Source organism: Bacillus rossius, chromosome 16, assembly GCF_032445375.1.
Source record: "Bacillus rossius redtenbacheri isolate Brsri chromosome 16, Brsri_v3, whole genome shotgun sequence".
In the NCBI taxonomy this organism is placed as follows: domain Eukaryota; kingdom Metazoa; phylum Arthropoda; class Insecta; order Phasmatodea; family Bacillidae; genus Bacillus; species Bacillus rossius.
Genome location: NC_086343.1, coordinates 38,540,157 through 38,566,765, shown reverse-complemented (window position 1 = coordinate 38,566,765; position 26,609 = coordinate 38,540,157). Strand labels below are relative to the sequence as shown.

Sequence of the window (26,609 nt, the reverse complement as noted above, 5' to 3'; positions counted from 1 at the left end):
AAAAATCATAATAAAATTCGTTTTTAAAAATAATTATAGGATTCCATTGATTTCATTTCTTGGTTCGATTATTTCTCAATGCGAAATTTGTATTTTTAGTTTAAAAATATTTTTTTCAATTATGTATTATGAAAAAATCTAAAAATATGTATTAATTCCTTATCTGCCAGTCTCCAATTGATTATATCGAATTTTGTCCTTGGTTTGATCTTTGCTTGAAAAAAAAAAAGGAGATAATTTTATGAAATAAAAACTTATTTCAAACAAAATATTATATATACTGAAAACGCCTAATTTCATCATCCACCAGCTGCTAGTAAGCTCTCAATGCATCTTGACCGCCATCTTAAAAATAGCCTTTATTATTTTTAAAGCTAGAAATTCGGAAAAATCTAAAAATTTCTTACATAATCATCAATTTTATAACTGCTTTATTCTATCGATTCTCGTCTTTAGTTTGATCCTTTTTCGAGATAATAGTGAGTATTTTTTTTACGATGATTGCCGCATAATTTTATATTTTTATCAATGTGTTATCAAAGCTGAACTTTTTTAAATTATGAAAAAGATGAAAGCATATTTAACAATGATAATTGTTGTGCTTAGTTCATTCTGGAAAGCTATTCAGGGAATGGTTTCAAAATAATTTTAAATTATGGAGTTTCTGGAAGAACACAAAACATAAATGCCCGGGTAAGAATCAGAACCCAGTATAACTGCGAACTCTATTTTTTAGTGATACGGTTTTTTTTCATGTAAATGTACAATTTTTAAAAATATATGTATTTTTACACGAATATTTCTTTTCCTTTTACGAAAAAAAAATCACTTTAATGATTTTCAAGTTAATGGACGTGACATCATCATTAAAAATTGCGGAATGTATTAGAAAACATAATGATGGAATCCAAATGGTGGTTGGGGTCAAAGGTCAAAGTAAAATCCAAGAAGGCCGCTGGGAGAAAGGTTAAGGTTAAATCTAAGATGGCCGCCGTAAATGACGTAATACAAGATGGACGCCGGAAGTGTCGTAATCCAAAATGGCCACTGTTACTCCCTAGCTTCCGACCACTCACCTCCTGCCCCAAAACATACCAAACACACCTACTAATTTGGCAAGAAGTTTTTGAAATCATGAAATATGAACAGATATCAAAACCATAAATATGATTAAGGTGTCCCTGACATCAATGAAAGATAAAACTCCAGCCGAATGTCTAGTTGGTTTATACAAGATTCCGTGTTCATGTGGCGAAATGTACATAAGACAAACTGACAAGCAAGTCACCCCAAGGATTTAAAATTATATTAGGTACTATAAAAATGTAAACCTACGATAATTTTAGCAGAACATTTCGTAAAAACCAGCCTCAACATTAAATAAATAAGGATAGAATACATCCAACAGTAAAAGCACATATACATTCGGAATAATTTACAAATATTTAAACACCCATCAAACATACATAGAGAGGATGGATACGATTTAATCCTTAAAAGTCCTCAAAACCTAGCTCTGCATTTAACCAAAGACAGATTACCTCTGAATGGGCAAACAACCCAATCAACCAGATGAAGACACTGCTTGGTCAGCAGCCCCAGCCAATAATAGAAAAACATCACCGTTTGGCCAAACCAACTAGCTAACCAGAAAAAAAGAAGGCTCTGATGGGCCCAAAGTTGTAGCTAATTAAGGAAACACACCAATAGCAGGCAGAGGTATTTAAAATCAGGGTAACTTCCAAGAACCTCAGTAGGTAACTGCTACTGTGACGATATCGACTGCAACTTTGCCCGAAACGTCGGTGAAATTTTGCCCTCCTATGCATCTACAACCCAGAAGCCAAGCAACTCCTGTATTATCTGTACTCATAACAATCAAGAAAGTATTATAGGAATGTATGTCCGGTGACAGTGTTCAGGGTGTGGTGTTGGTGTCAGCCTTCTTGGATTGTGACGTCACGGTGGCCATCTAGGATGACCTTTTACATTGTACTTGACCATGGTAACCATCTTGTATCCGCCATTTTAGATTATATCTTCATTGCCATCCTGGATCCTCTATTTCGAATTCAGCCATTTAGTATAATGATGTCACCATTGCAGTTTTCGTTACGGCCGCCATCTTGACAATTCATACTTTTTATGCTAGAAATTCGGGCAATAAATTTAAAAAAATCAATCAAATTTTAATAAAATATTGTTTTACTTATGTTATAGATTTTGGAGACCTCAGTTCAAAGCCAGTGAGGGCAAAAAAAATGGCGACCGATCCTTCCACCACTGCACTCTAGTCGACAGAAATTAAACTATCATGGTGGTAGCGCACTATAGCAGACGAGAAAAAGATGATGGCCTCCAGCAGACTAAATTAAGATGGCGGACATAAGTTAATACTATCTGGCGATATAAATCTTAAATTAAGTGGTGGGATGTCAGTCTGCCTATGGCTTCAGTGGAGAAAGGATCGGTCACAATTTTTGTATTTTTGCCCTCACGGGCTTCGAGCCGAGTACTCCAAACTCCATGATAAAAGTGTGTTTTTTAAATGATATTTTATTAAAATTTGATTATTTTTATTTAGTTTTCACCCCGAATTTCTAGCATAAAAATGACGGATTTACAAGTTGGCGACGGTCAGGAAAATTGCAATGGTGATGTCATAATTCAAAATGGTTGAATTGAAAATGAAGGATCTAAGATGGCGGCGACGATGTCATACAAAATGGCGGATCATAGATGGACGCCATGATCAAGGTCCAGTTCAAAGGTCATCAAGATGGCCACCGTGACATCACTATCCAAGATGGCGGTCACTGACACCGACACCACACCCTGAACCATTGCCGCGCACATACATTTCTATACTACTCAGGAACTATAGTTAATTAGTTTATGTTGACACTGACAACTCATCAGAGAAGTAGCCATAAACGAACAGTCTGTATGCGATGCGCTTTGCGGATATTGAAATTCGAAGTGCACTGGATCTGTTGTGTCAGTTTCTAATTACCTCACTGTCAACACACTTTAGAGTGCTTCTAGTCCCATCTTGAGACAGAAATTAAGATTATTTATATTATGGCTTAGTATTGGTAATACATTGATGTTAAACAATTCTAAGAAGTAAAATAACACTTAAAATATCCCATGATTTTCTGTTAAGTGGACACAATTAAACTTAAAAATAAAGCCTTGGCCAATTATGAAATAGTTTTCTGTACAAAACCATGGCAAAAGTGGATATAGTCACATCATAAAATTAAAATTTAGTTTACAAAAAACTATAAGTGGTGCTAGGGCAAGAATAAAGGTTCATCTTAAAACCACTTCGAATTTTAAACCATAGGGTACAATCTCGTTACACACACGGTCAATTAAAGTGTAAATTAAAATATGTCCCGCAACTGCATATAAGTATTAGCGCTTACAATAATCAGCTATATAATATATAGAATGTTTATTACACTTGATAGTACTTTTAAACGTATCATCAGATGACATAATATTCGTGCCAACAGATATAAATCACAAATAGAAAAACTTATATTAATTCTAAAATAAAAAATTATACATTTTTGACAAATGACTATTTGGCCTTTGAATGCTGATAATGAAAAAAGAAATACTGACGGTGCTTGGGCACGCCCATGAGGTCGAGGCAGCTCCCGACCACGGGGTAGGCGGGCGGTCCTGGTAGCTTGTTCACCATTCGCGCAAACCTCGACCTCCGCCGGCAGCAGGCCAGCAGGTGAGTGCCAACCAACACCGCACTCGTAGCCGCCAGCAGCACAAGAAACGCCTCCCAAACCCCAACCATCTCCTGTAACATACCACCCATTTCCTCTGCAACACTGCTTATATTCTTAAACCCCTCTCCCATCTTCTGTTACACTACACTCATAAACTCCTGCATAACCTCGCTTATCTTCCATAACACCCCGCCCTTCTCCAATAACATCTCGCCCATTTCCTGCAACACCCAGCCCCACTTCCTGCATCTGACTAAAAAATCTCCTGCAACACCCCGCCCTTCTCCTGTAACACCCTGGCCATTTCCTTAACATTGCGCCCATCTACTGCAATGCCAAGCCCATATCCTGTATCAACTTAGCTATCTCCTGTAACATACCACCAATCTCCTGTAAAAACCTTTTCATCTCATGAAATACCCCACCTCTCTTTTATAACACCACGCCCATCTCCTGTAGTAACCCGCCCATATACTGCAATATGAAGCCCATCTCCTGTAACGACTCAGCTATCTCCTGTAAATACCACCGATGTCATGTAAAAACCTTTTCATCTCCTGAAATACCCCACCTCTCTTTTGTAACACCACACCCATCTCCTGTAACACCCCACCCATCTACAACAATAAGAAGCCCATCTCCTGTAAAAACTCAGCTACCTCCTGTAACATACCACCGATGTCATGTAAAAACCTTTTCATCTCCTGAAATACCCCACCTCTCTTTTGTAGCACCACACCCATCTACTGCAATAAGAAGGCCATCTCCTGTAAAAACTGAGCTACCTCCTGTTACACACCGCCGATGTCATGTAAAAACCTTTTCATATCCTGAAATACCCCACCCCTATTTTTAACACCACGCCCATTTCCTGACAACCACGACCCTATCCTGCATAACCCGCCCAAGTTCTGTATCACCTCACCATATTCTTGTATCATGCCTGGCGTGGCCAACCTAAGCTGGGCTCTGGGAACTGGGCTGCTGTGGGCAGCAGCTGTGGTCCGCGCTGTCTGTCACGAAGTTGAACACAGTTTTTGGCCGGGTTCGTGATTCGAGGTAGGCAGAAAAGTGAGGCGAATTTCTAGCATAGGCAAAATTACATCTGGGTGTATGTTGAAGCATTGGGAAAGTGTCACGAGACTCTCGTAAGAAAAATATGATCAGTATGCACAAAGGTCTAACAAAGTTTATGTTGGAGAATTTAGATGAAAAATAAATTTGTGCAAAATACTTCAAATTTACAGCAAAACTTACATCCATGATCGGTCCCGCATCACAATCGTCCACAACTATACTACTAATTCAAAGGCTAGCAGATGATAAGGAAAATGTAGGTTGTATACGAGCTTAAAAAGTCATAATAAAGTATACATATGCAAATACAGACTAGTTATCTGTAAAAATAAAGGAGTGGCAAGGGTGGAAAAACGGGGGGTGTAGGGTAAAAGACGTTTAACGTTACACCAAAACGAGAATTTGCGATGATAGCCGATGGATAGAACTATGCGGCAACGAACGAAGGGTCGTTTAAAGTTTTCGGACCTTTCTGCCTTGCTTCTAGCTCGCATATTTTTGATAAATAAACAAGAAAATATCATTAAATAATGGATGAAAAATCGATCTGCCACAAAAAAATAAAAACCGGTATCTTTTATAACTAAATAACGGCTGGCCTTGTTATGAGTTACTTTAATAATTGACTCCAAACTTGTTCGGGAACGACCCGGTGCTCCCACGTGACGTCACACCTAGCACGCCGGGCGTCATGGCCACCGACAGCTAATCCCTGACCTAAATGTGAAAATTTCGGAAATTGCTTTAAATAAGACAGTTCGAACAGAATACATTGAAAACTGCTCTGCTGCCATAGTGAAACTTAAATGAATTTGATAAAAAAAAAAATGTTTTTCGTTTGGGTTTTGAGTGAATCAGGCCATGTATACAAGCCATGATTTGGGTCAAAAGAGTATATATAGGTTACAGTGTGACACACCGAGTCACCTGTTGCCGGGTGTCATCAGACTGTGGGATGCGACTTGCCACTTGTTGTCGCGCTATCAGCACGCACTCCACCATACTACTTAAATAAAAGTTTTTTATCATATCCTAGCATATGTAAAAATAACCAAAGGTGAAAAAACTACACACAAATGAAAAACAATCACACAGATATAGAAATACTTCACGTGAATTGGATCTACTAGGGCCTCTGTTGATTACAGAGTTTGTGTGAGCAATTTTTTGTCTTACTGTTTTTTGTTGTATTGAGATATTAGGTTGTTTTTACTTTTGTTGATTGCTTTTAAAAGTGGAAAAATAAGTTTTAGAGAATCTGCTTTTAAACATCGTCATTTATATTTAAAGTTAAAAAATTTTATTTCATTATTTATTTTAAATTATTTATCACACCGGCTTCGTATGTGCATATTCGGACTATTCAAATAATTTTTTTAATATCACTATAAAAACGACAACCCCAATGATATTCCAATAAATATATAGTTATGTGTTGATTTTTTTTGCAATGTCCTCATGGCTTGCTGTTATTGAAAATTTTTGATATATATATATATATATATATATATATATATATATATATATATATATATATATATATATACAGGGTGTCCACAAATGATTGGAGCAATTTCATGATGTTGTTGTGGGTGCATTTGTCAACATTTCGCGATGAAACTTGGTGGTCATCTGTAGAAACTCAACAAGTTTTATTCTGTATTGCAGATTCCCGCCTTCCTCGGCAAATAGAACAGCATTAGAGAGATAGAGGCAAACGACAAGACAGCATATGCCGTCCTTGAATTTCATGCAAGTCGTTCAGTCAAAACAGTTCAACGATGATTCAGGACGAAGTTCAATGCAGATACACCGTCTGCGAATTCCATACAGCGATGGTACGAACACTTCAAAGCTACAGGATGTCTTTGTAAGGGAAAGTCAACGGGTCGTTCATCAGTTGCTGATCAAACAGTTGAGCATGTGCGGGCTAGTTTTCTGCGTAGCTCTAAAAAGTCTACGCAGAAAGCTAGCAGAGAATTGTATATTCCACGATCAACTGTATGGAAGATCCTAAGGAAACGTCTAAAGCAGACGCCATACCGCATACAGTTGCTGCAAGCGCTAAAACCTGCGGACAAAGCCATCCGGCTTCAGTGGTGCACTCGATTGCAAGAACTGATGGAGGAGCAGGATGACTTTTGCGATCGACTTGTGTTTAGTGATGAAGCATCATTTTCCCTTAGTGGCACAGTGAACAGACACAATGTGCGTATCTGGGGAACAGAGAATCCCCATTCCATCATTGAGCATATTCGGGACGCCCCAAAACTCAACGTTTTCTGCGCCATCTCCAGATTGAAGATTTATGGGCCCTTCTTCTGCGAAAAAACAATAACAGGACACATTTTTCTGGACATGTTAGAACAGTGGCTCATGCCTCAGCTTGAGACAGACAGTGACGACTTTATCTACCAATTGGATGGAGCTCCACCCCACTTCCATCGCAATGTCCGCGAATTCCTGAATCACAGATTGCCAAACAGATGGATAGGTCGTGGTGGGATTGATGATCAACAATTCCTTGCATGGCCTCCGCGCTCCCCAGATCTAACCCCGTGTGATTTTTTTGTGTGGGGCTATGTGAAAGATCTGGCGTTTGTGCCTCCTTTACCGGTTGATTTAGCGGACATGAGAGCTAGCATCAGGAATGCTTTTGATCGCATTGACACGGACATGCTTCATAATGTTTGGGAAGAGCTTGATTTTAGGGTTGATGTGTGCAGGATCGCAAAGGGTCAACATATCCAACACTTGTAAAGTTCCACTAAAACTTGTTGAGTTTGTGCACATGACTACCAAGTCTCATCCCGATATGTTGATAAATGCACCCACAGTAACCTCATGAAATCGCTCCAATCATTTGTGGACACCCTGTATATATATATATATATATATATATATATATATATATATATATATATATATATATATATATATAAAATCAAAGTGAGCTGGGGGAAACAGTGGCCGTTACCGTGTAGATTTATTGTACTTTATGAACTTGCAATCTCGAATACATAACATTTATTTGATACATTACTATATATATTGAAAACATTTTTTTTGAAAATAATAAAACCAAGTCTATGTAAATCTGCAATAATTTAACATTATAAGAGTGAAATAATGTATGAAAACGTTCTTGTGAGTAGTATATAATAGTTTCTCCGAGCCCAGGCTTGAGACTGAGGACTGGGTTTATCTAACCGCCATCTTGGATTGTGATGTCATGGCGGCCATATTGGGTGACGACATATGACCTTGATCTTCAAAACTTGCCAAAGTGACTCAAAATTTGCCAAAGTTTTCCGAATTTTTCCAAAAATAATTCAAAATGTCTAGTTTTAAGGGGAATAATTCCGCCAAAACATGTCAAGGAATATGAAAAATAATTTTTTTTTATTACGAGAGCAAAATTCCCGCTTTGAGGGAATTTTTTTTTTTTTTTAACCGCAAAAATTCCAACCGCTTGGAAAGTCCTCAATGAAGCTTATGAATTCATTTCTACAATCCTCCCTAAGCCTCCGAGTTCAAGACCTTGTCAATTAGGATGCCATGGCAGCAATATTGAATTATGACGAAACTGATGATTAATTTAACCTAATGACTGCCATATTGAAAAATAGTTTTTCATGCTAAAAAACCCGGGAGTAATTTTTTATATTTAAAAATAAACTAAATTAATAAAATATAAATAAAAAGTTTAAGATCTTAAATGAAGACATCGCTGTTGCACATAAAGTTACATTCACCATATTAGAATTTAGAATCGTTGCCGTTCGTTACGACTGCCATTATTTGTTGTGTATGACGTCATCATTTTACATTAAAAAAACGACCACCTTATTTGTATTCCTAAATGTTGCAATTTTCGTGCGATTTTCGGTATGATGGTCATTATAAAAATCCGTAATTATTATCACAAAAATCGGGAAAATTAATTCAATTAAAAAATGTTTTATTAATTAAAAATAAATAAAAACACTTCGCTATCTTGTATTATGACTTCACTGACACTATCTTATAAATCTGTAATTATTATTAGATTTTAATGAAAGAAAAATAATATTTAAAAAAATTAATCAATCAAAATTAATAAATAATTATTAAGAAGACTTACTTCATGAAGCTCAGAGTACTCGGTTTGAAACTGGTGAAGGCAACATACAACAAAATGACGACAGATCCTTCCTCCACTGAAGACGCCAGCAGACTGACCTCCTCCCACCCCTAATGCCAAGGTACATAATTATATCGCCAGCTAGTGTGTCATCGCGTCTGCCATCTTGTTTTCGTTTGGTGGAGACCGCCATCTTATTTTCGGCTGCTGGAGACCACCATCTTTATTTTCATCTGCTGGGGACCACCATCTTGTTTTCGTCTGCTTGAGTGCGCTACCGCCTTTTTAGTTTAATTTTTACCTACTAGAGTGTAGTAATTATTTATTATTGCTGTGGTGCCCGCCATTCTTGAAATTTGGGATGCAATGTTGAAAATTCGAATAATTTCGTAATAAATTGGGGAAAAATTCCCAAAATTTCTTAACAAAATCTGTAATTTAATATACTGATTGGTAGAGACCTGCAAAATTCGCGGTTTCGATGGCCTTCATGATAGACTGCACGCACCCCTGTACACTCGGGTGAATAACGCAAGTTCATTGGCTGCCGACATGTAAGTCGTCTCTGCTGGTTTGTCTGTGATTCCATCCTTCTTTGGTTGAGGGTTTATAACTGGTTTAGATTTGACGAGATGAACAGTAAGCCAATAGCAAACTTATCTAAGAGGTATATGTGTTTGAATTCTAGCCTATCACTGAATGAATCCGCGAATTTTGCAGGACTCTACTCATTGGTTAGATCAATTCCTAACCTTTGTCGATACTTGGTCGATGTAAAAAAGGTAACTCTAAGTTTAAAATAATCTCGTTTAATCAAACATGATGGAAATTCATAAAAGAAGCTTAGTTTCCTAGCCAACCAGCCAGTAGTAAGTCGAAGATGACATATTGACCACCATCTGGAAAATTCGTAGTAAATAACCTAGAAATTAAGGGAAAATTCTCAAATTGAACGAAAAATTTATTTAAATATATAAAGAATCATTCTATCGATATCCGACCTTAATCCATACCTGTACAATGAAAAAATAATAATTTAGACAAAATTAATTGTTTAATTTGTCGCGGGTTTTACTAAGGACATTGGAAAACCCTAACAAGGAAGAAAAGGGACGTTTGCGGGTGGTTATGAAATTAGTTGCTACGTTAAATTCGATCCAATAACAATTTATTGACAAACTTAATAACACCAAAAGGAATGGATTTGATTCTCAAACTGACATAACATTTAAACAAGTCGGGTTCTCGTGGAGACTGACTGCTGTGGTAACTTCCCAATAGAACACAAAAAGTACGAATTAACGCTAAGTGCTCGATTCATGAACAATTAAAACAAAACAAAACAATACCCTTAATTGTGGCGAGCCGTGCGCTCGTCACAGCTAACGATCAAAACGCCGTCAATTTCAACTACTAAGGCTATACCATTTACAAAGTTACAAGGAACATACCTAATCTTAATATTACTGAATGTTACACATAACATAAATACAGATAGTTGATAACAGAGGTTACAATTATATACACGCAACTAGTCGTGTAACGCTGTCAATGTTTATAGGTTGGTTTTCGTTACTCTTCCCCCGGTACCATGTGAAGCTCTCTCCGCATTCCCGTAGTAACGCGTAAGTTCGTTATCTTGTTCACTGTCTCTTGTGCCTACGATTCTTCGTTACCGGCGGTAGAGTTAGAGTCCAAACTGTGTAGCGATCTGGTCACGATAGTGTCCTGATAGTGTCGTGATTGTGTCAATACTTCGGCTCGCTCGGCCCTCACGGAGTTTGCTAATGCCCGCCCTCTTTGCCCTTGTGGCTAAACCGTCGTTTTTAGTTAATGTTCGTTCTGAAAGATTTTATGCTTAATCCAGCGACGCTTCCACATGAACTGTCTATATCCTGGGTTACAACTCGGAGAGGTCTCACCCAGTAGATGTCTTGTCGGTCCTCGGGCGGCAGCAACTCCGCGGCGATTGACAGTGTAGGCCGGCGAGCGGTGTCAAATTTTTTTTTTTTTTTTAAAGGTTTGACAAGTCAAGTATCACCTATTGAGCAAGATACTCACTCGTGTAAATTACACAATCCCACCACCAACAGTTGGGTTCAAACTATCCAGCTTTTGGAGCTCTTTCGTAAACACTGCTATGAGTGGGGGAAATAAAGCAAAGAATGAAAATAAGATAATACCCGCAAAGGTATAAGATGCTGGGAAAAATTGGAAAACCCAGCCCGCAGCCATGGTGGAGGGGCAGCAAAAGTAAGCAAAATGACGTTTCGCTAACAAAAGAAAGAAATTGGCACGGGGCAAAAGAAGAACCGGTGCTGATGAACAGGTAGGGCGGTCAGCAAGAAGCCACGAAGGGAAAGAATCTTCACGTTAGAAGGGAGCAGGCAAAGTCATGCCAATGTGGGGAGGACAGGCCTTGGTTCTTCACTAAGGTCAGGGAGGATCTTGCAGCAGAAAATCACGAATGCGGCGATGAGTACATGGTGCCGCGACATCATAATCGCCGATGGCCGTAATCACCGGGTTGGTATGCCGGCGGATCTTCCGGAAGAAAGAGGCAGCAAGCAGTCTAACTCGCACTTGTGGGGAGGGCACATTCCCCAGTCGGTAAAGAAGGCGGACTGCAGTATGTAGCGGCCAGCCGAGGACGGTGCGGAGTCCAAGGTTGTAGCCGGAGTAAACGGGCCACTTACAGTACTTCGGCACGTACGCCCAGATGACGGCGCCGTACATCAAGATGGGCAGGATGAGCGATGCCCACAGCCGGAGACGGGTATCTGGGTCCAGAGGGCAAGCGGGCACAAGGAGAGGGCGCACCGAACGGAGAGCAAAACGGGTCTTGGCGGCCATGGTGGCAAGATGATGGGTCCACAACAGCGTGGAGTCCAAGTGGACTCCCAGGTACTTGATGCGCGGCTGCCATGCAAGTGGGTGGCCGAGCAGAGTCGGCGGTGCAGGGGGACGCCGGCGACGTTTGGTCAGGAACATGACGGAGATCTTTGCTGCATTGGGCAATATGCCCCACCGCTGAAAGTATGTGCTCAGAGAACGAAGGCAGCACTGCGTACGGGCCTGAAGCTCCAGAGCATTCTCCCCGACCAGGTGCACAGCAGTGTCGTCAGCATACTGGTACACCATGGTGCCCAGCAGACGTGGGAGATCGGCTACGTAGAGTGTAAACAGCAATGGACTAAGGAGCGAACCCTGTGGCATGCCAGGGGCAACAGACAGCGGCCGGGAGAGGGCGTCGGCCACTCGAACCTGGAATCGGCGTCCACGAAGGAAACTACATAGCAGCGTCAAGAGGCGTTCGGGAAATTGGCGCGACCGAAGCTTGCAGAGAAGACCATCATGATGTACAGAATCGAATGCCCGGGACAAATCGAGTGAAATGAGCGAGGAGTGCTGGTGCAAGCAAAAACCCTCTGTCACTTTGTCAATAAGGGCCGCGATGGCATGGATGGCAGAGTGGCGACGGCGAAAACCAAACTGGTGGTCGGGCAGGAGTTCCAAGACATCGGCAACAAGGACGAGGCGACCCAAGATGATACGTACCGACACTTTGGCCAAGATGGGCCGGTAGGACGTCAACAGATGTGGCGGGCCGCCAGGCTTGGGCACTGGCACAACGATGGCCAACTTCCAGGCCGACGGGAAGTACGACTGGAGGAGCATGCCATTAATTATGTTCGCCAGGAAAATCACAGCCTTGCGCGAAAAAGAGTGAATGAGGCGTGCCGGAATCCGGTCCACACCAGGTGACTTGTGGAAGGATAGCTTGTCAATCGCACGGGCCACTTCCCTGGGTGAAGTCAGATAGCTGTACAGTAGGTCAGAGTCAGCTTCCGGCGAAAAATGTGTGGTACCCAGCTTGGCCCCCACAGTACCAACAGGAGAGATGACAGAGTGGAACGTAGCTTCGAACCGTGTGGCGAGAGCTTCGCCCTTGTCTTGGGGATCCTCAAGGACCGCCGTGGCATCGTGCAGGGGGGGAATGCTCCGAGGGCGGGCTCTCATGCTGCGGACGTGGCACCACACCGAGCCCGACGAGATGGACAGCGAGCGGAGGCGTGCAAGTTGGACACCTGCCTGCCATTGAGAGACCGCCCAGTTGGTAGCACGGCGGGTCCTGCGGTAATCATTCAGTCCGGCCTCTGTGCGCAACAACTGCCAGCGGGAGCGAGCACAAACCCGGTGGCGAATCAGGTCTTTGATGGCGCGCGGGAAAGGCATCCCAGGGTTCCGCCGCCGGCATTTAGGAATGGCCAGGTCTGCAGCACGGAAGACGGTAGCTGAGAGCATCTGGACGGCGGCGTCGATAGTGGCCAGCGAGCGAGGGGAAGCGACAAGATTGAGCTGCTCGTCCAAAGAATGCCTGTACGAAGGCCAGTCGGCACGGTGGAAGTACCAATGGAGAGTGGCGTCCTAGAGGTCAAGCGTAGCCTGGAGCTCGGCCACTACAGGCAGGTTGTCAGAGGCAAGGCCGAAATGAGTGCAAACGGCATATAGGGCAACGCCAGGCGTGGTCAGGAACAAGTTCAGCGTGGAAGGCCGCTGGTCGCGACGTGCGGGTACATAAGTGGCAGACGGCGGAGCGAGTATGCGGAGACCATCAGCCGTAGCGACACGGAGTAGGCCTATCGCCCGATAGTCCGTGGCGGCACAGTGCCAGCGGGTATGTCGGCTGTTGAAATCACCAGCGATAATGACAGCTGCATCCGATTGAGCCAGCAGTGAGATGCCCGCTGAAGGAATCGGCCTATGAGGCGGGAGGTAGGCCGCCACAAACGTAAAAGGATGCGCCGTGCCAGATATGCGAACAGCAACAGCCTCAAAAGGCAAGACTTGAGGCAGTACACATCGATAATGGCGCACATCCCGGCGAACGAAAAGCGCGACCCCGCCACGCATCGCATCCAAGCGGTCAGTACGGTGGATGAAATTGCCAGCCGTGGAGAAGGAGATCCGGGGCGTGAACCAGGTCTCGGTGACGCCAGCGACCAGAGGCGAGAATACTTCGCGGCGACAGGCCAGCGAATGGGCATCCCACAACAGGAGGTTGTCAGGCATGGCAAGTGGCAACATCATCGGACGACGGAGGAGCATCACCGCAGCCATCGAACAGCGAGGACAGGGCCATGAGGACCACGTCGCATTTGTCCGCCAGACAGCGCGCCGCTCGAAAAGAAGCCAGCATATGTCGGAGACGACCGAGCCACGCAGAAAGGTCCAGCTGACAGAAGAAGGCGAAGAGCTCCCATAGCGATTCCATAATCGGCACATCTTCGGTCGAGGCAGATGCCGCAGGACCCCGGAGTCCGGAAGACCGGGGGAGACTAGCAGCGGTCGCAGCAAAGGAGCGTGTTGGGTCACGCCAAGCGGGAGCAGAAATCTGTTCAGGAGCCCGTACTGCCTAGGCCAGCTGACGGCGGGCCTTCCGCTGAGTAAATTCATGATGCTTGGGGCAGCCAGCATAATTGGCTGGGTGGTCACCACCGCAGAGACAACAGGTGGGCTTCTCAGCAGAGGCCGAGGGCATTCCTTCGCTGTGTGGCCTCCTGCACAACGCACACACTGAACAGGCTTGTTACAGTTGTGGGACGTATGTCCCAAGGACTGGCAACGGTAACATTGGACCAGCCGGCCACCACTCCGAAACAGCTCTATCTTCACCGCCACGTGGCTGAGGTGGGACAATTTCAGCACTTCCTGAAGTTGGTCTGTGCCTTCCGAAATGACCAGGAACAGCGGATATGGTTCACGATACGACCCCAACTTCTCAAGGCGCAGAACTCGGGAGTGCCGAATGCCTGCCTCGCGGAGACTATTCGAGATATCATCCGTCGGCGTCTCAATATGTAGCTTCCGAAGACCACACGTGCATTCCTATCTTCGGAGCAAGTCCACGTATGATAAGGAATGCCGCGCTGCCGGAGGAGGTCCGTCATCTTGACATGGTCGGCTTTGTTGGCCATCTTGAAGGTAGAGGAATCGTTGTAGTGTGCAGCAACGAAATTGGCACCAAACTCGGCGTGCAAGGCAGATATTTCCTTGATGGCAGTTGGTTGTAAGCCACCACGACAGACAATAAGAGGCGGCCGGCGTGACCGCGCCAAGCGTTCGTCCGCGGGCGGGGCGCGCGGCTGTTGAGATGGAGCAACTCGACGGGAGTCAGAAGAGGACAGACTGGACGCATGGACGGCAGGAGAATGTCCAGGAAGAGTACCAGAGGGAGAAGGGCGCGAGCCAACAGGGGCAGAAGGATAGACAGCACGACCCCTTGCGTGTGCGGGTCGGGAGCACGGGCAGACGTGGAACGGGCCCCAGCAGGACTGGCCGATGGTCGGCGAGAAGCAGGAGATTCGGAATGTGCAGGCGTGACGTCACGGCTTCCGGCCCCAGGGGCCCCAGCAGACGAACGAGCAGACGCCCGAGCTGCGCAGGAAGACTTGGCACGTTGGTGCTTGGGTTGAGAGGCCGTCCAGTCGTCAGAGTTGTCACACCAAGCTGTCGGGCCTGGGCGTTTGCCAAGCCGCCCTTCGGCCACATCCATGTGGTCAGGATTAGGCAGCTGGACCAATGAGTTGGTGTAGCGGTAAGCAGGTGGCGCCGGTGGGCCCATAACAGCGCCAGCCTGTTGCGTAGGTGACAGTGGCAATGGAGAGAGTGCCGCAGCAGAGGAGAGGTCAGGCAGCGAAGACATCGTAGTCGAAGCTGCCTCAGGTCGGGGCAGCACAACACCAAGCGGCGCAGCAGCCGGAACAGCAAGACCAGCAGGCAAGGCAGGGACAAAATCCCCTAGTGGCGATGAGGGCAGAAGGAAAGGGGCGGCCGACTGGCATGGGTAAGAGAGGCTCGGGTCAGGGAGGCCATGCGACTCGGCAGAAGGGTGCGGTGCAGTCACCGAGAGCTAATCAGATGTCTGCGACAGGAAAGGAGACTGATCGGAAACAGTAGAGGACCTGGTGGACGGCTGAGAGAGAGACGCAGCAGCAGACATGCGCGTGGAGCGGACAGTGGTCATGTAAGTGCTCGTTGTCAGTGTAGTCATGGGCGACGAGGCCGGCACTGGCAGGTCCCCCGCTGCAGAAGATGGCGACACGGAGACGTGATGCGGGCCAGGGGCAGCACTCTTCGCCCCCTGGGAAAGGGCAGCACCATCCGATTCATCCAGGGACGACGAGGAAGCTGCACGGGAAAATTCGGGCGAGCTGCATGATGTGCGGCTGGATTAAGACTGCGACGGCTCCTGCAGCGACATCGGGCGAGTGGGGACGCGGCCACAGCCAGCCGCATCGAACTGGTCGGAGGTGGAGGGCGCCTGAGGACGCCTGTGTCCTCTCCCACGGCGCGCTGCGGCGGACTTCACAGACCCAGCATCGGAGCCTTGACTGGCAGCATCGTCAGCAAGCGCCGCAAATTGATTGTTTGTGGGCAGCAAAAAGGATGGTGCAGAGTCCGGGATGGACTCGGCCGGATGAGCAGCATGCGGTTGCCTCCGGAATGGGTGATCAGCCATAGTTGAAGTACAAAACACAGCCGAAAATGGCGAACAGCAATAGGTGGCACAGATAGCAGGCGACAGAAAACACTATCAGCAACAGACACAATAGAGCAAAAAACAACAAGAGACCACAACAGGACCCAGCGCAGAACAGACAGCAAAAACAGGAGCACGAAACAAAAGCAGCGAACAGCAGAACAGAAAAAATTATACAAACTCGCAACATAAGAAAAGCACAGGCAGCAGAATGCACAGCAAAAGAAAAGAAACCATACGGCGCTAAGCAACAAGGGACTGTACAAGTGAGGCGAAAGTAAGCAGCACCTAGATAGTAACATACATAACACACTAACTCGCCTGTAAAAGTAGCAGCAGAAGGAGAATGACATCAACGACGAAAAATCGGAGTCAAAGCGTAAAACCAACAAAAACGAAAAGACAAAGCGCAAGTGACATCGCAAACAGCAAAAGGACTGGCACACCACACAGACAAACAGCGAAAACAGCGAGAAGCAGAGGCGATCAGCATAGGAACAGCAAAACAGCAGTCGTAGATCCAGGATGCCAGCGAGGGTGAAGTAGTTGAGCAGCAGCACGATAGGCGGCAGCACGGCACGCGGCCGAAGCTGCCACCCAGCGGAGACGATGTGAGCTCGACGGGGACGGCGATTGGAGATTGCGCCCGGCGACACCCTACTACAGCTATACGCACAAGCTCTCTAACTATGCTACGACGTTCACGAAGGCGGCGCTCGGTGTCCGGGCAGCGAGGCAGCCTTCCTCGGTGAAGTCCCAGTTGATCTGCTTATCGATAGTCTGGGCGCATGCCCTTTTATACTCGCAGGCTTCCCTGACGAGCTGGAAGAAGAATAGTCTCGTCTATTCGGGAGAAGCCTGCCCAGCTCACTGTGTTGCAGGTTTTTGCCGTGAAAAGTCAGGGGTACAATACTTTGCAAGTGAACGCAGGTACACACATTACAAATTCTCCCCCCCCCCCCCCCTTTTAGATGGAGCGCCCATAGAGGCAGCGACATACAACATAACAAATTGGCCAGACAAGTTACACAGCACATCTCTGATACTTTACGGTCACATTACAAAGCAAGGAAAGACAATATACAAACAAATACTAGTCATAATCTATAACCCTCATGTTGATAATACAAAATTGTACCATTAAAAAACAAAATGTCCACTAGTCACGTCCGAGTAAAAGTTACGTCAAAATCTGTCGCCTGTTCACACTCTTCTTATTTGTCCATCCCTGTACAACCTCGCTTTATATGCCCTTTTTTCCCGCAGCGAAAGCAGCGGAGCACTAGTCGACTGGTTACTCGGGGCGATTCAGGCTGTTGCTTACATTCGAAGTCCACAGTGCGGGCACGCACTCTTGTTTCTGCCGAATTAATTTCTGATTGTAAATCAGCTAACTTCACTGGTTTCCCAACTAAACAATACATTTTCAAGTCAGTACTTAGGTTATCTATAATCATATCTACTAACTCTTTTTCTGGGTAAGGGTTACCTAGAACCTTAACATATCCGCAAATATCCGTGACGTAGGCTAGGCCTGACTCATCATGATGTTGCGTTCTACACAGAAAATGATTATACAGATTTTCCCTAATTTTAGTGTTGGTGCGAAAATGTATCATTTCATCCCAATTACAATTACTTTCTTGTCCTTTCAAAAAAATTTCACGTAATTCCAACGGAACTTGGCACACTAACAACCCATGCATAGTGTTCTGTGGTATAATATTCAAGGCAGTAATATTCTCCACCTTACTCAAAAATATTATTATGTCTGTGGGATCACAACTTTTTAATTCGGGCAGTTGTCCTATAATTTTATTCAAGACATGTTTCGTAAAACTACCGTCAACTACAATACTGGTTTTTACGTCAATCGGATTCACGTCAGTCACATTGTCAGAGCTTTCTGTGGCGTAACACGCGCTAAACGTCTTAATTCGTCTAACGTGACTTCGTCCGGATTCACGTATACTACCTTTAGGTCTGTCAGTAGTTGCAATAGTGTCGTTTTGGAAATGTCTTGAATCCAACTACACCCTGAAAATGACATGATTACTGGGTACAACAACACACTAAATATAAACAAATTTAGAATGACTCCGACAAAAGCCAGTTTGAGAATACGTACAGTAAATAACATCTTTGTTAAAGCACCTAATCAACCACCCTAACTGCAAATGGAGCAGAGTGGAGCACAAACCCTTGTCGCGAGTTTTTCTAAGGCCATTGGAAAACCCTAACAAGGAAGAAAAGGGACGTTTGCGGGTGGTTATGAAATTAGTTGCTACGTTAAATTCGATCCAATAACAATTTATTGACAAACTTAATAACACCAAAAGGAATTGCATTGATTCTCAAACTGACATAACACTTAAACAAGTCTGGTTCTCGTGGAGACGAACTGCTGTGGTAAGTTCCCAATAGAACACAAAACGTACGAATTAACGCTAAGTGCTCGATTCCTGAACAATTAAAACAAAACAAAACAATACCCTTAATTGTGGCGAGCCATGCGCTTGCCACAGATAACGATCAAAACGCCGTCAATTTCAACTACTAAGGCTCCATTTACAAAGTTACAAGGAACATACCTAATCTTAATATTACTGAATGTTACACGTAACATAAATACAGATAGTTGATACCAGAGATTACAATTATATACACGCAACTAGTCGTGTAACGCTGTCAATGTTTATAGGTTGGTTTTCGTTACTCTTCCCCCGGTACCATGTGAAGCTCTCTCCGCATTCCCGTAGTAACGCGTAAGTTCGTTATCTTGTTCACTGTCTCTTTTGCCTACGATTCTTCGTTACCGGCGGTAGAGTTAGAGTACAAACTGTGTAGCGATCTGGTCGCGATAGTGTCCTGATAGTGTCGTGATTGTGTCAATACTTCCGCTCGCTCGGCCCTCACGGAGTTTGCTAATTAATGCCCGCCCTCTTTGCCCTTGTGGCTGAACCGTCGTTTTTAGTTAATGTTCGTTCTGAAAGATTTTATGCTTAATCCAGCGACGCTTCCACATGAACTGTTTATATCCTGGGTTAGAACTCGGAGAGGTCTCACCCAGTAGATGTCTTGTGGTCCTCGGGCGGCAGCAACTCCGCGGCGATTGACGGTGTAGGCCGGCGAGCGGTGTCGGAGCAGCGAAGCAGCCTGCTCGCTGGATGTCCCAGTTGTCCTGCTTATCAATAGTCTGGGCGCATGCCCTTTTATACTTGCAGGCTTCCCTGACGAGCTGAAAGAAGAATAGTCTCGTCTATTCGGGGGAAGCCTGCCCAGCTCACTGTGTTGCAGGTGGTATGCCGTGAAAAGTCAGGGGTACAATACTTTGCAAGTGTACGCAGGTACACACGTTACAAATAAATAATGTTCAAAATCCAAAAGCATCATAAGTTCCTCATATATCAGCCTCATATAAACCAATATAGCCATCAGTAGTATATTTTGGTTCCTCCGGGTACAGGGTTCAGGGAAGTCTAACATCATCATGGATTATGTCACCGTTGCAATTTCCGTTACAGCCTCCATCTTGAAATTCTTTATTTATTATCCGATTAATATGAAAAAATTAAAAAAATATATATTAATTAATAAAATTTTTAACAAAAATATTTTAAAAACATACATTTACGACATGGAGCTCTGAGTCATCGGTTCGAACCCGGTGAGAGCAAAAAAAATATCGCCTGAACCTTCCTCCAAGGAAGCCGCTGGCAGACTGACTCCCCCGCCACGCATGTCAAAGTATATATATCGTCACCTAGTATGACGTCATGTTCGCCATCTTGAAAATCCGTAACTTTAATAATAGAAAATCGGGAAAATATTTAAAACATATTTAAAAAATATTATTTTATATTAAAAAAACCTTTTAAAACTTTGTTGCACTTTTCGTTACGATCGCCATCTTGAAAATCCAATTTTTATATTTTGAAATCGGGAAAAACTTTAAAAATCATTCAAAAAAATCATCAATCAAATTGAATAATAAAAATTTAATAAAATATAACTTAAAAAACACTGCTGCACTTATCGTTACGGTCGCCATCTTGGATCATATAAATGTTAGATGTTTTGTTATGCCCATCATCTTGGTTGAGTACGATTCCATCGTTACACTTTACGTTACGACCGCCATATTGGATCCTATTAATGTTGCATGTTTCGTTACGGCTGCAATCTTGAAAATCCGTAATTTCAATGCTAGAAATTCCAGAAAAATTACAAAAAAAAAAAAATTTTTTAATCGCCTTCATCAAATGTTTAGTTATTTAAACGATTTCGGTCCTCGGTTCGATTTCCGACGAAAGTTAACCAGTAATTTATCAATATATTTAAGAAATTATCATTAAAACGAAATAAAAATGTCTTATGCCACACCCGTCGTCTTGAATTATGTCACCACTGTATCAATTATCGTAACGGACGCCATCTTGAAATCTATATTTATTATCCGATTAAAACGAAAAAATCTTTAAAAATCAACAAAAAACTTACCTATTAGAATACTGATAATAAGATCGATTCCCGTCCTTGGTTCGAAACCGGTAAGAGCGAAGAATAAATAAACAACAGATCCTTCCTCCACGGAAGCTACCTAGACTGACCTCACACCACCAATACCAAGGCACATATATCTTCAACTGACATGATGTCATGTCCGCCACCATGTCTCCGTCCGCTGGAGACCGCCATCTTGTTTTCGTCTGCTAGAGTGTGTTAGCACCATGTTAGTATAATTTTCGGTTCACCATACCTTTGTCCTCCACTGTTGGCATTGAACTTTGACCTTGACCTTGAACTTCGACCATCAACTTTAACCTCTACATTGGAAATTTGAACTTGACCTTGAACTTTGTCCTTGACCCTGAAATTTAACCAAGACATTAACATCCACGTTAGATACCTCAGAGGATACCCCGGAGGAACCAAACATACTACTACCGTCATCTTGGAAATTTGTTATTATTTACTTAGAAATTCCGAAAAAAAATTCCAAGAACAAATACATTAAATAATGATTTACGCGATCGACTTTCATCGTTGGTTGGATACTTGGCCAGTGATAAGGGTAAATAAAGGTTAAAATAAATTTTAATTATGTTTTCTGTTACTGTTCATGTATTTTATTCATAATACACTTTACACAAAATACATGTACGACGAATTCAGATAGTGGTCGAGCTGCCTAATACGGAAGTATATTTTTTTAAGCATGAAATACATTCCAAACAGTTAATGTACAATGCTATACATGTAGACCAAGTGTATTTGGACCACGAGATCAGTGGCCTATTTCATAAAACTACAAGTCTACAAGTTACTAGTTACAAGTTACGAGGGAATTTCTTACAAGTGTGAATCTGATGTGTTTCACAAAGAAAGTTGCTTGACTTGTAGAAGTTGGTGCACTTGTAACACATACCTACAAGTTTACGAGTCAGCTGTTTATTGTTCGTGCTTTGATTATGTAACGAATTTGTAGGTTATAGTTGCGAAGTGTCTGCTGATAAAAATGAGTTCACGGCAAATGCAGATGCACGACAAAATATGTGTGCTCAAAAAAATTAATGAACATAAAAACATTTTGTTTGGAGCATTTTCGGACAAACTGACGAAAAAGGATAAGCTGTTAGCTTGGACTGATATAATGACGTTTGCTCAGTCACTAGTAGTTGTGCCCCACAAATGTTATGATACATCTGTGTACTGTTGCTTTGGAAATACCATGCATATCTCCAACTGCATGGTACTGTCCGCCATTTCCCAACCAATGTAGAGAGACAAATATTTGTTGCCTGGCAGATAACGATTTATTTCTTCGTGTAGGGTGATCCAATGGATGACCAATATCTTGTACTAGCTCCTCCAGTTTAACAGCACTCATGCGGAACCTTTCGTTATACTCAAATACTGTGCAAGTCCCATGTTCACTCTGTCTCTAAAATTGCGTGGTCGCCTCATAACCTCAATATCTATATCATCTTCATAAGAATCGGTAAATATAATAATATCCATTGTATTCTAAGATGTTATAATATCATTCTATACACAAGCATAGACTTATTAATGATTAACAACTAATATAACTGACTTACATAATATTCTACTTATGTATTGACACTAGTAGCAATTTCTCACAAGTTACATATGCTTGCAAGCTACAAGTTTGTTTATGAAACAAAAACATTTATTTACTTGTAAAATTAACTTGTAACTTGTAGCATTTCACTTGTAACTACAAGTATTTACTTGTAGCTTTATGAAACAACATTATCAAAGATTTTACAAGTTACTAGCAAAGTTACTTGTAACTTGTAGACTTGTAGTTTTATGAAATAGGCCACAGGTCATGAAAAATGTCAGACCTATACACCGGACATTTCTGAACCTCAATACCTTCTTCGTCGATCGGTAATATAAACTATTTCAACTAGTCAATAAGTAGATTTTGAACTGTCAGACCCAAAGAATCCATAAAATCAATTACAATCATTTAACAAACGGAACATGTTTTACGCTTACTAAAGGACCAAGAAAACCCTAAAAATATTTTAACAAGACCGAGAGGTTTTGAACCTGTAAACGTTTAGTGCCGCCAATTAGTATTTTTGGCACAATTCTAAATTTGAATTTTTGAAATAATCTGTCGCCAATCATTTTTTTTAATTGTTGCAGTAGTAAGTAATGCCAAGTATCGAAATAGAAAGTCGTATAACCTTTATTTATTACAAGTTCATTCATCAGGTTTATAACCGTGGACTACGAAGTCAGTGAGGTTATTTTTACATTTTTATAAAATAGTTACATTACTGAGAACTTTGAACTTAATAATAACTGTTTTATAGTAAATGATTGTTATAATATTTTACATTAATTATTTTTATTTGAGATGGTGTCCAATACGAAGTTAGTGACTATTGGTAAGTATATGAAGCCCCCTTAAGAATAAGCCACATTCATAAATTTAGAATTTTTTTTGGTAAATTTTTACTAATTTTATATTCGATCTGAAATTTCAAGATCATTACTTCATAAGGAAAATTTTATAAGGAAATCTAGGCTTTTTTTTTTTTTTTTTTTTAGAATTTTTCAAGCCACTCTTGGGGAATAAACCAGGAAATGTTCCTGAAAAGGTTTTTTTTTTGTGAAAAATAAAAATATACAAAACGGTGGTTGGTAAAGGAAATATTTAGATGCTTTGGACACTTTATATCTTATTTAAGCAAATATATTATTTTAAATATTAATTTTAATAGTTTGATAGCCCAATGATATAAATAAAGACAGTAATTTATCATAATCGCTAATATAACGGATAATTTTCAAAAGATTTATGAAATTTTTTTGGTTATTAATTGCGAACTTTTAGAGATAGCAGCAAGATGATCGACAAGGTGGCAGACACATTCGTAGCTGACACTCGTGATTGACACTATTGAGTTTTAGCGGTACAAAATAAACTAATACAATATAGTCATTTCAAAAATGTTAGGATGTAGTCATTACGTAAATGAATATGTGAACTTAAAAATAGTAATTTTGGTGATTCAGAGGCCCATATCTGGGCCGCGGAAATTTACTTTGTTAAAAGGCCACTCCAGTGTTTCAGGGGCACTACGCAACCCGCGTTAACCTCATAAGATTTAATGCTAATTTTATTTTGCTTATAACTAATTAACTAATATAGATTTCGAAATGATGCTTGCTTGATATGTAAGACAACAATGCTCTTATCAATGCCCCTTTCTTCAAAAACGTGCATAAATTATGGTTTTATACTAATCTTTACTAATATGCATAAGTGTATTGTCTAGGTTTGAAATCTGGCCGGTTTTAAAGACATGCCAAATATTTTGATAAAAAAAGTTAACTGTCCGGGAATCTAAAGTAAATAATCTTTAAACCTAAATGTTTACGATGTGTGTATATATTATAGAATGGTCGTGAAAGAAAAAATAATGAAAAAATTTATAAGTCTATATACAGTATCTTGGTTATAAGTCACTTTTGTCCTAATACGAGTAGCGAAATATTCAGGTAGGGGTTCGTAATGGTCCCAGCGGGATACCGGCGCCAGCGGTCAGCGGTCAGTGGGCCAGGCCAGGGTGGGCGAGCAGCATTTGTCAACAAACAAATTTTTGAGAACGAAGTGCAAGAGAAGGCATATCGCCAGAAGATACGTGCTTTTCACGATGTACAGTACATCTGGACATTGGAATTCTAAGTGCGTGTGACATGGTGTCCTTCAGTGTTTTGTCTTCGGCAGAGATTTCCTTTAATTCACAGCTAAAGCTTGTTAGAACTTGTCATCCATTAAATTATTAACGCCTACAATTCATAAACTGAAAAAATAATTCTCACCTAGTCCAACCATAACCAAGCGTAGTCGCATTGGGACAGTTTATAAAAGCAGTTTTCTGCCACTTACAACTCAAAAAAAGACGTGCTCATTACATTCTACACAAGGGAAAGTTGCAAATAATGTAATGAATGAAATGATTCCTACAGCTAATAATTATTGTTATTATGCTCTGATTAAATATCGTCGTGGATAAGCATATTTCATTTTTGTTATTACATAATATCCATTTGATTATAAGTTAGTTTTTTCTTAATATTTTTACGTTGTACGACTTTATATTCAGTCACATATGAATAGTGTAACATGTAATATAAGTGGGGTTGGGTGTGGTGACTAAATGTTTATCATTGGGTTTTAAAATTTGCTCTTGCTACAAATTCATTAAAAAAATAACATTTATAATATTGAAACATATAAAAACAAAATATCTGTAAATATGCTGAATTGTTACAACACCTATTCAATTTATTTGTTTTATGTTGAATAAATAAAATTATAAGAGTTTCAGTGAACCCCCATGCGTTAACTGTATTTATTGTTAATACAATTTTTTTTAAACTAAACCATGATGTGCCTTAACTATTAAGTATGTATCTCATAAATGTATTTTATGTAGAAGAAAAAATATTGAAAAGAGAAGAAATTAACATGAATCCAGGTTTTTCACAAAAAAAACTATAACTTTAAATATATAGGTATATATTTTTTTGCAACACTAGGTAAAGGACAATGTGTACGGAGTTAGGGCAAAAAATTTGGTTCGTACCCCATTTCAACGATAAAGGGGAATGATATTTCCATTTTAAAGTACGTAAGACATTTTATATCGCTTATTCATTGTTCAATGTTCCGTTGCATACTTAATACTGTAAACTTGTTAGTTAATATAATGGTATTCATGTTGACAATAGTTTTTTAGGGTAGAATAATCACTTTACGGTCAATGTACAGAATGTTTGTTGGGGGAGGAGGTAACTAGTGAGAGTATTTATTTTAAGGGATTGTAGATAGGGTCATTCCTATTATGGTCACTTTTACTGTTGTACTAAGCTAATGGTTCACACTTGTTCTACCATTTGGTTGGTTGTGTAACATTGCATAACGGTCTATACCGGTCAACGATAGCACACATGAAATGTAATTATGAATATCTCTTGTGTATTATTTACTTGATCTTGCCCGACCCCACTTTGACGCAAACAAACGACAAGGTGGTAATAACGTTTGAACCAAGTATCGAATACAGCATGCAACAACTTGTGTTATAACAAAACTTTGAATTATATATGGAAATAAATATTTATGGGTTTTCTCCCTGAACTGTTATATTTCTTACTTATGCATTTCAATTGCGTAAAATGTTCCAAATATCGACATTTAAATGCAGGTCGACATTTTATCTATAGTAAAAACATATATTTTATTGAGACGTATTTACTATTTCACTTACTGATTTATATATACCTTTATATGTAATATTACGGTTTGTTAAAATTTCGAAATATTTTTATATGCTGTGTAAAATACAGTTTCGGGGAACGAACAATTGAGATTTTTGCATAGTGTATAACTATTATATATTTTCATGTAGCCAAGACGTGCGCCAATTCCTATAATATAACATACAGTTTAATTTAATTGAATAACAAGTTCTGTAAAATAAGCCCCACGCTTAGAAGCCAAATTCGGTAATATTAATCTTCTTAAGGTAACAATATTAAAAAAGTACCTACTCCACGAATATTT

The 26,609-nt window shown here is 41.5% G+C and overlaps 1 protein-coding gene across 1 annotated transcript in view; it reads right to left on the bottom strand.

Moving 5' to 3' along the window:
• Window positions 1-26,609, bottom strand: part of LOC134539890 (cytochrome P450 4C1-like) — a 158,661-nt gene that overhangs the window by 110,344 nt on the left and 21,708 nt on the right. The window contains exon 2 of the mRNA XM_063382239.1: window positions 3,634-3,823. Within this exon, the coding sequence (XP_063238309.1) occupies window positions 3,634-3,820 (187 nt within the window). The 5' untranslated portion in view covers window positions 3,821-3,823. The remainder of the gene's footprint in view (window positions 1-3,633; window positions 3,824-26,609) is intronic.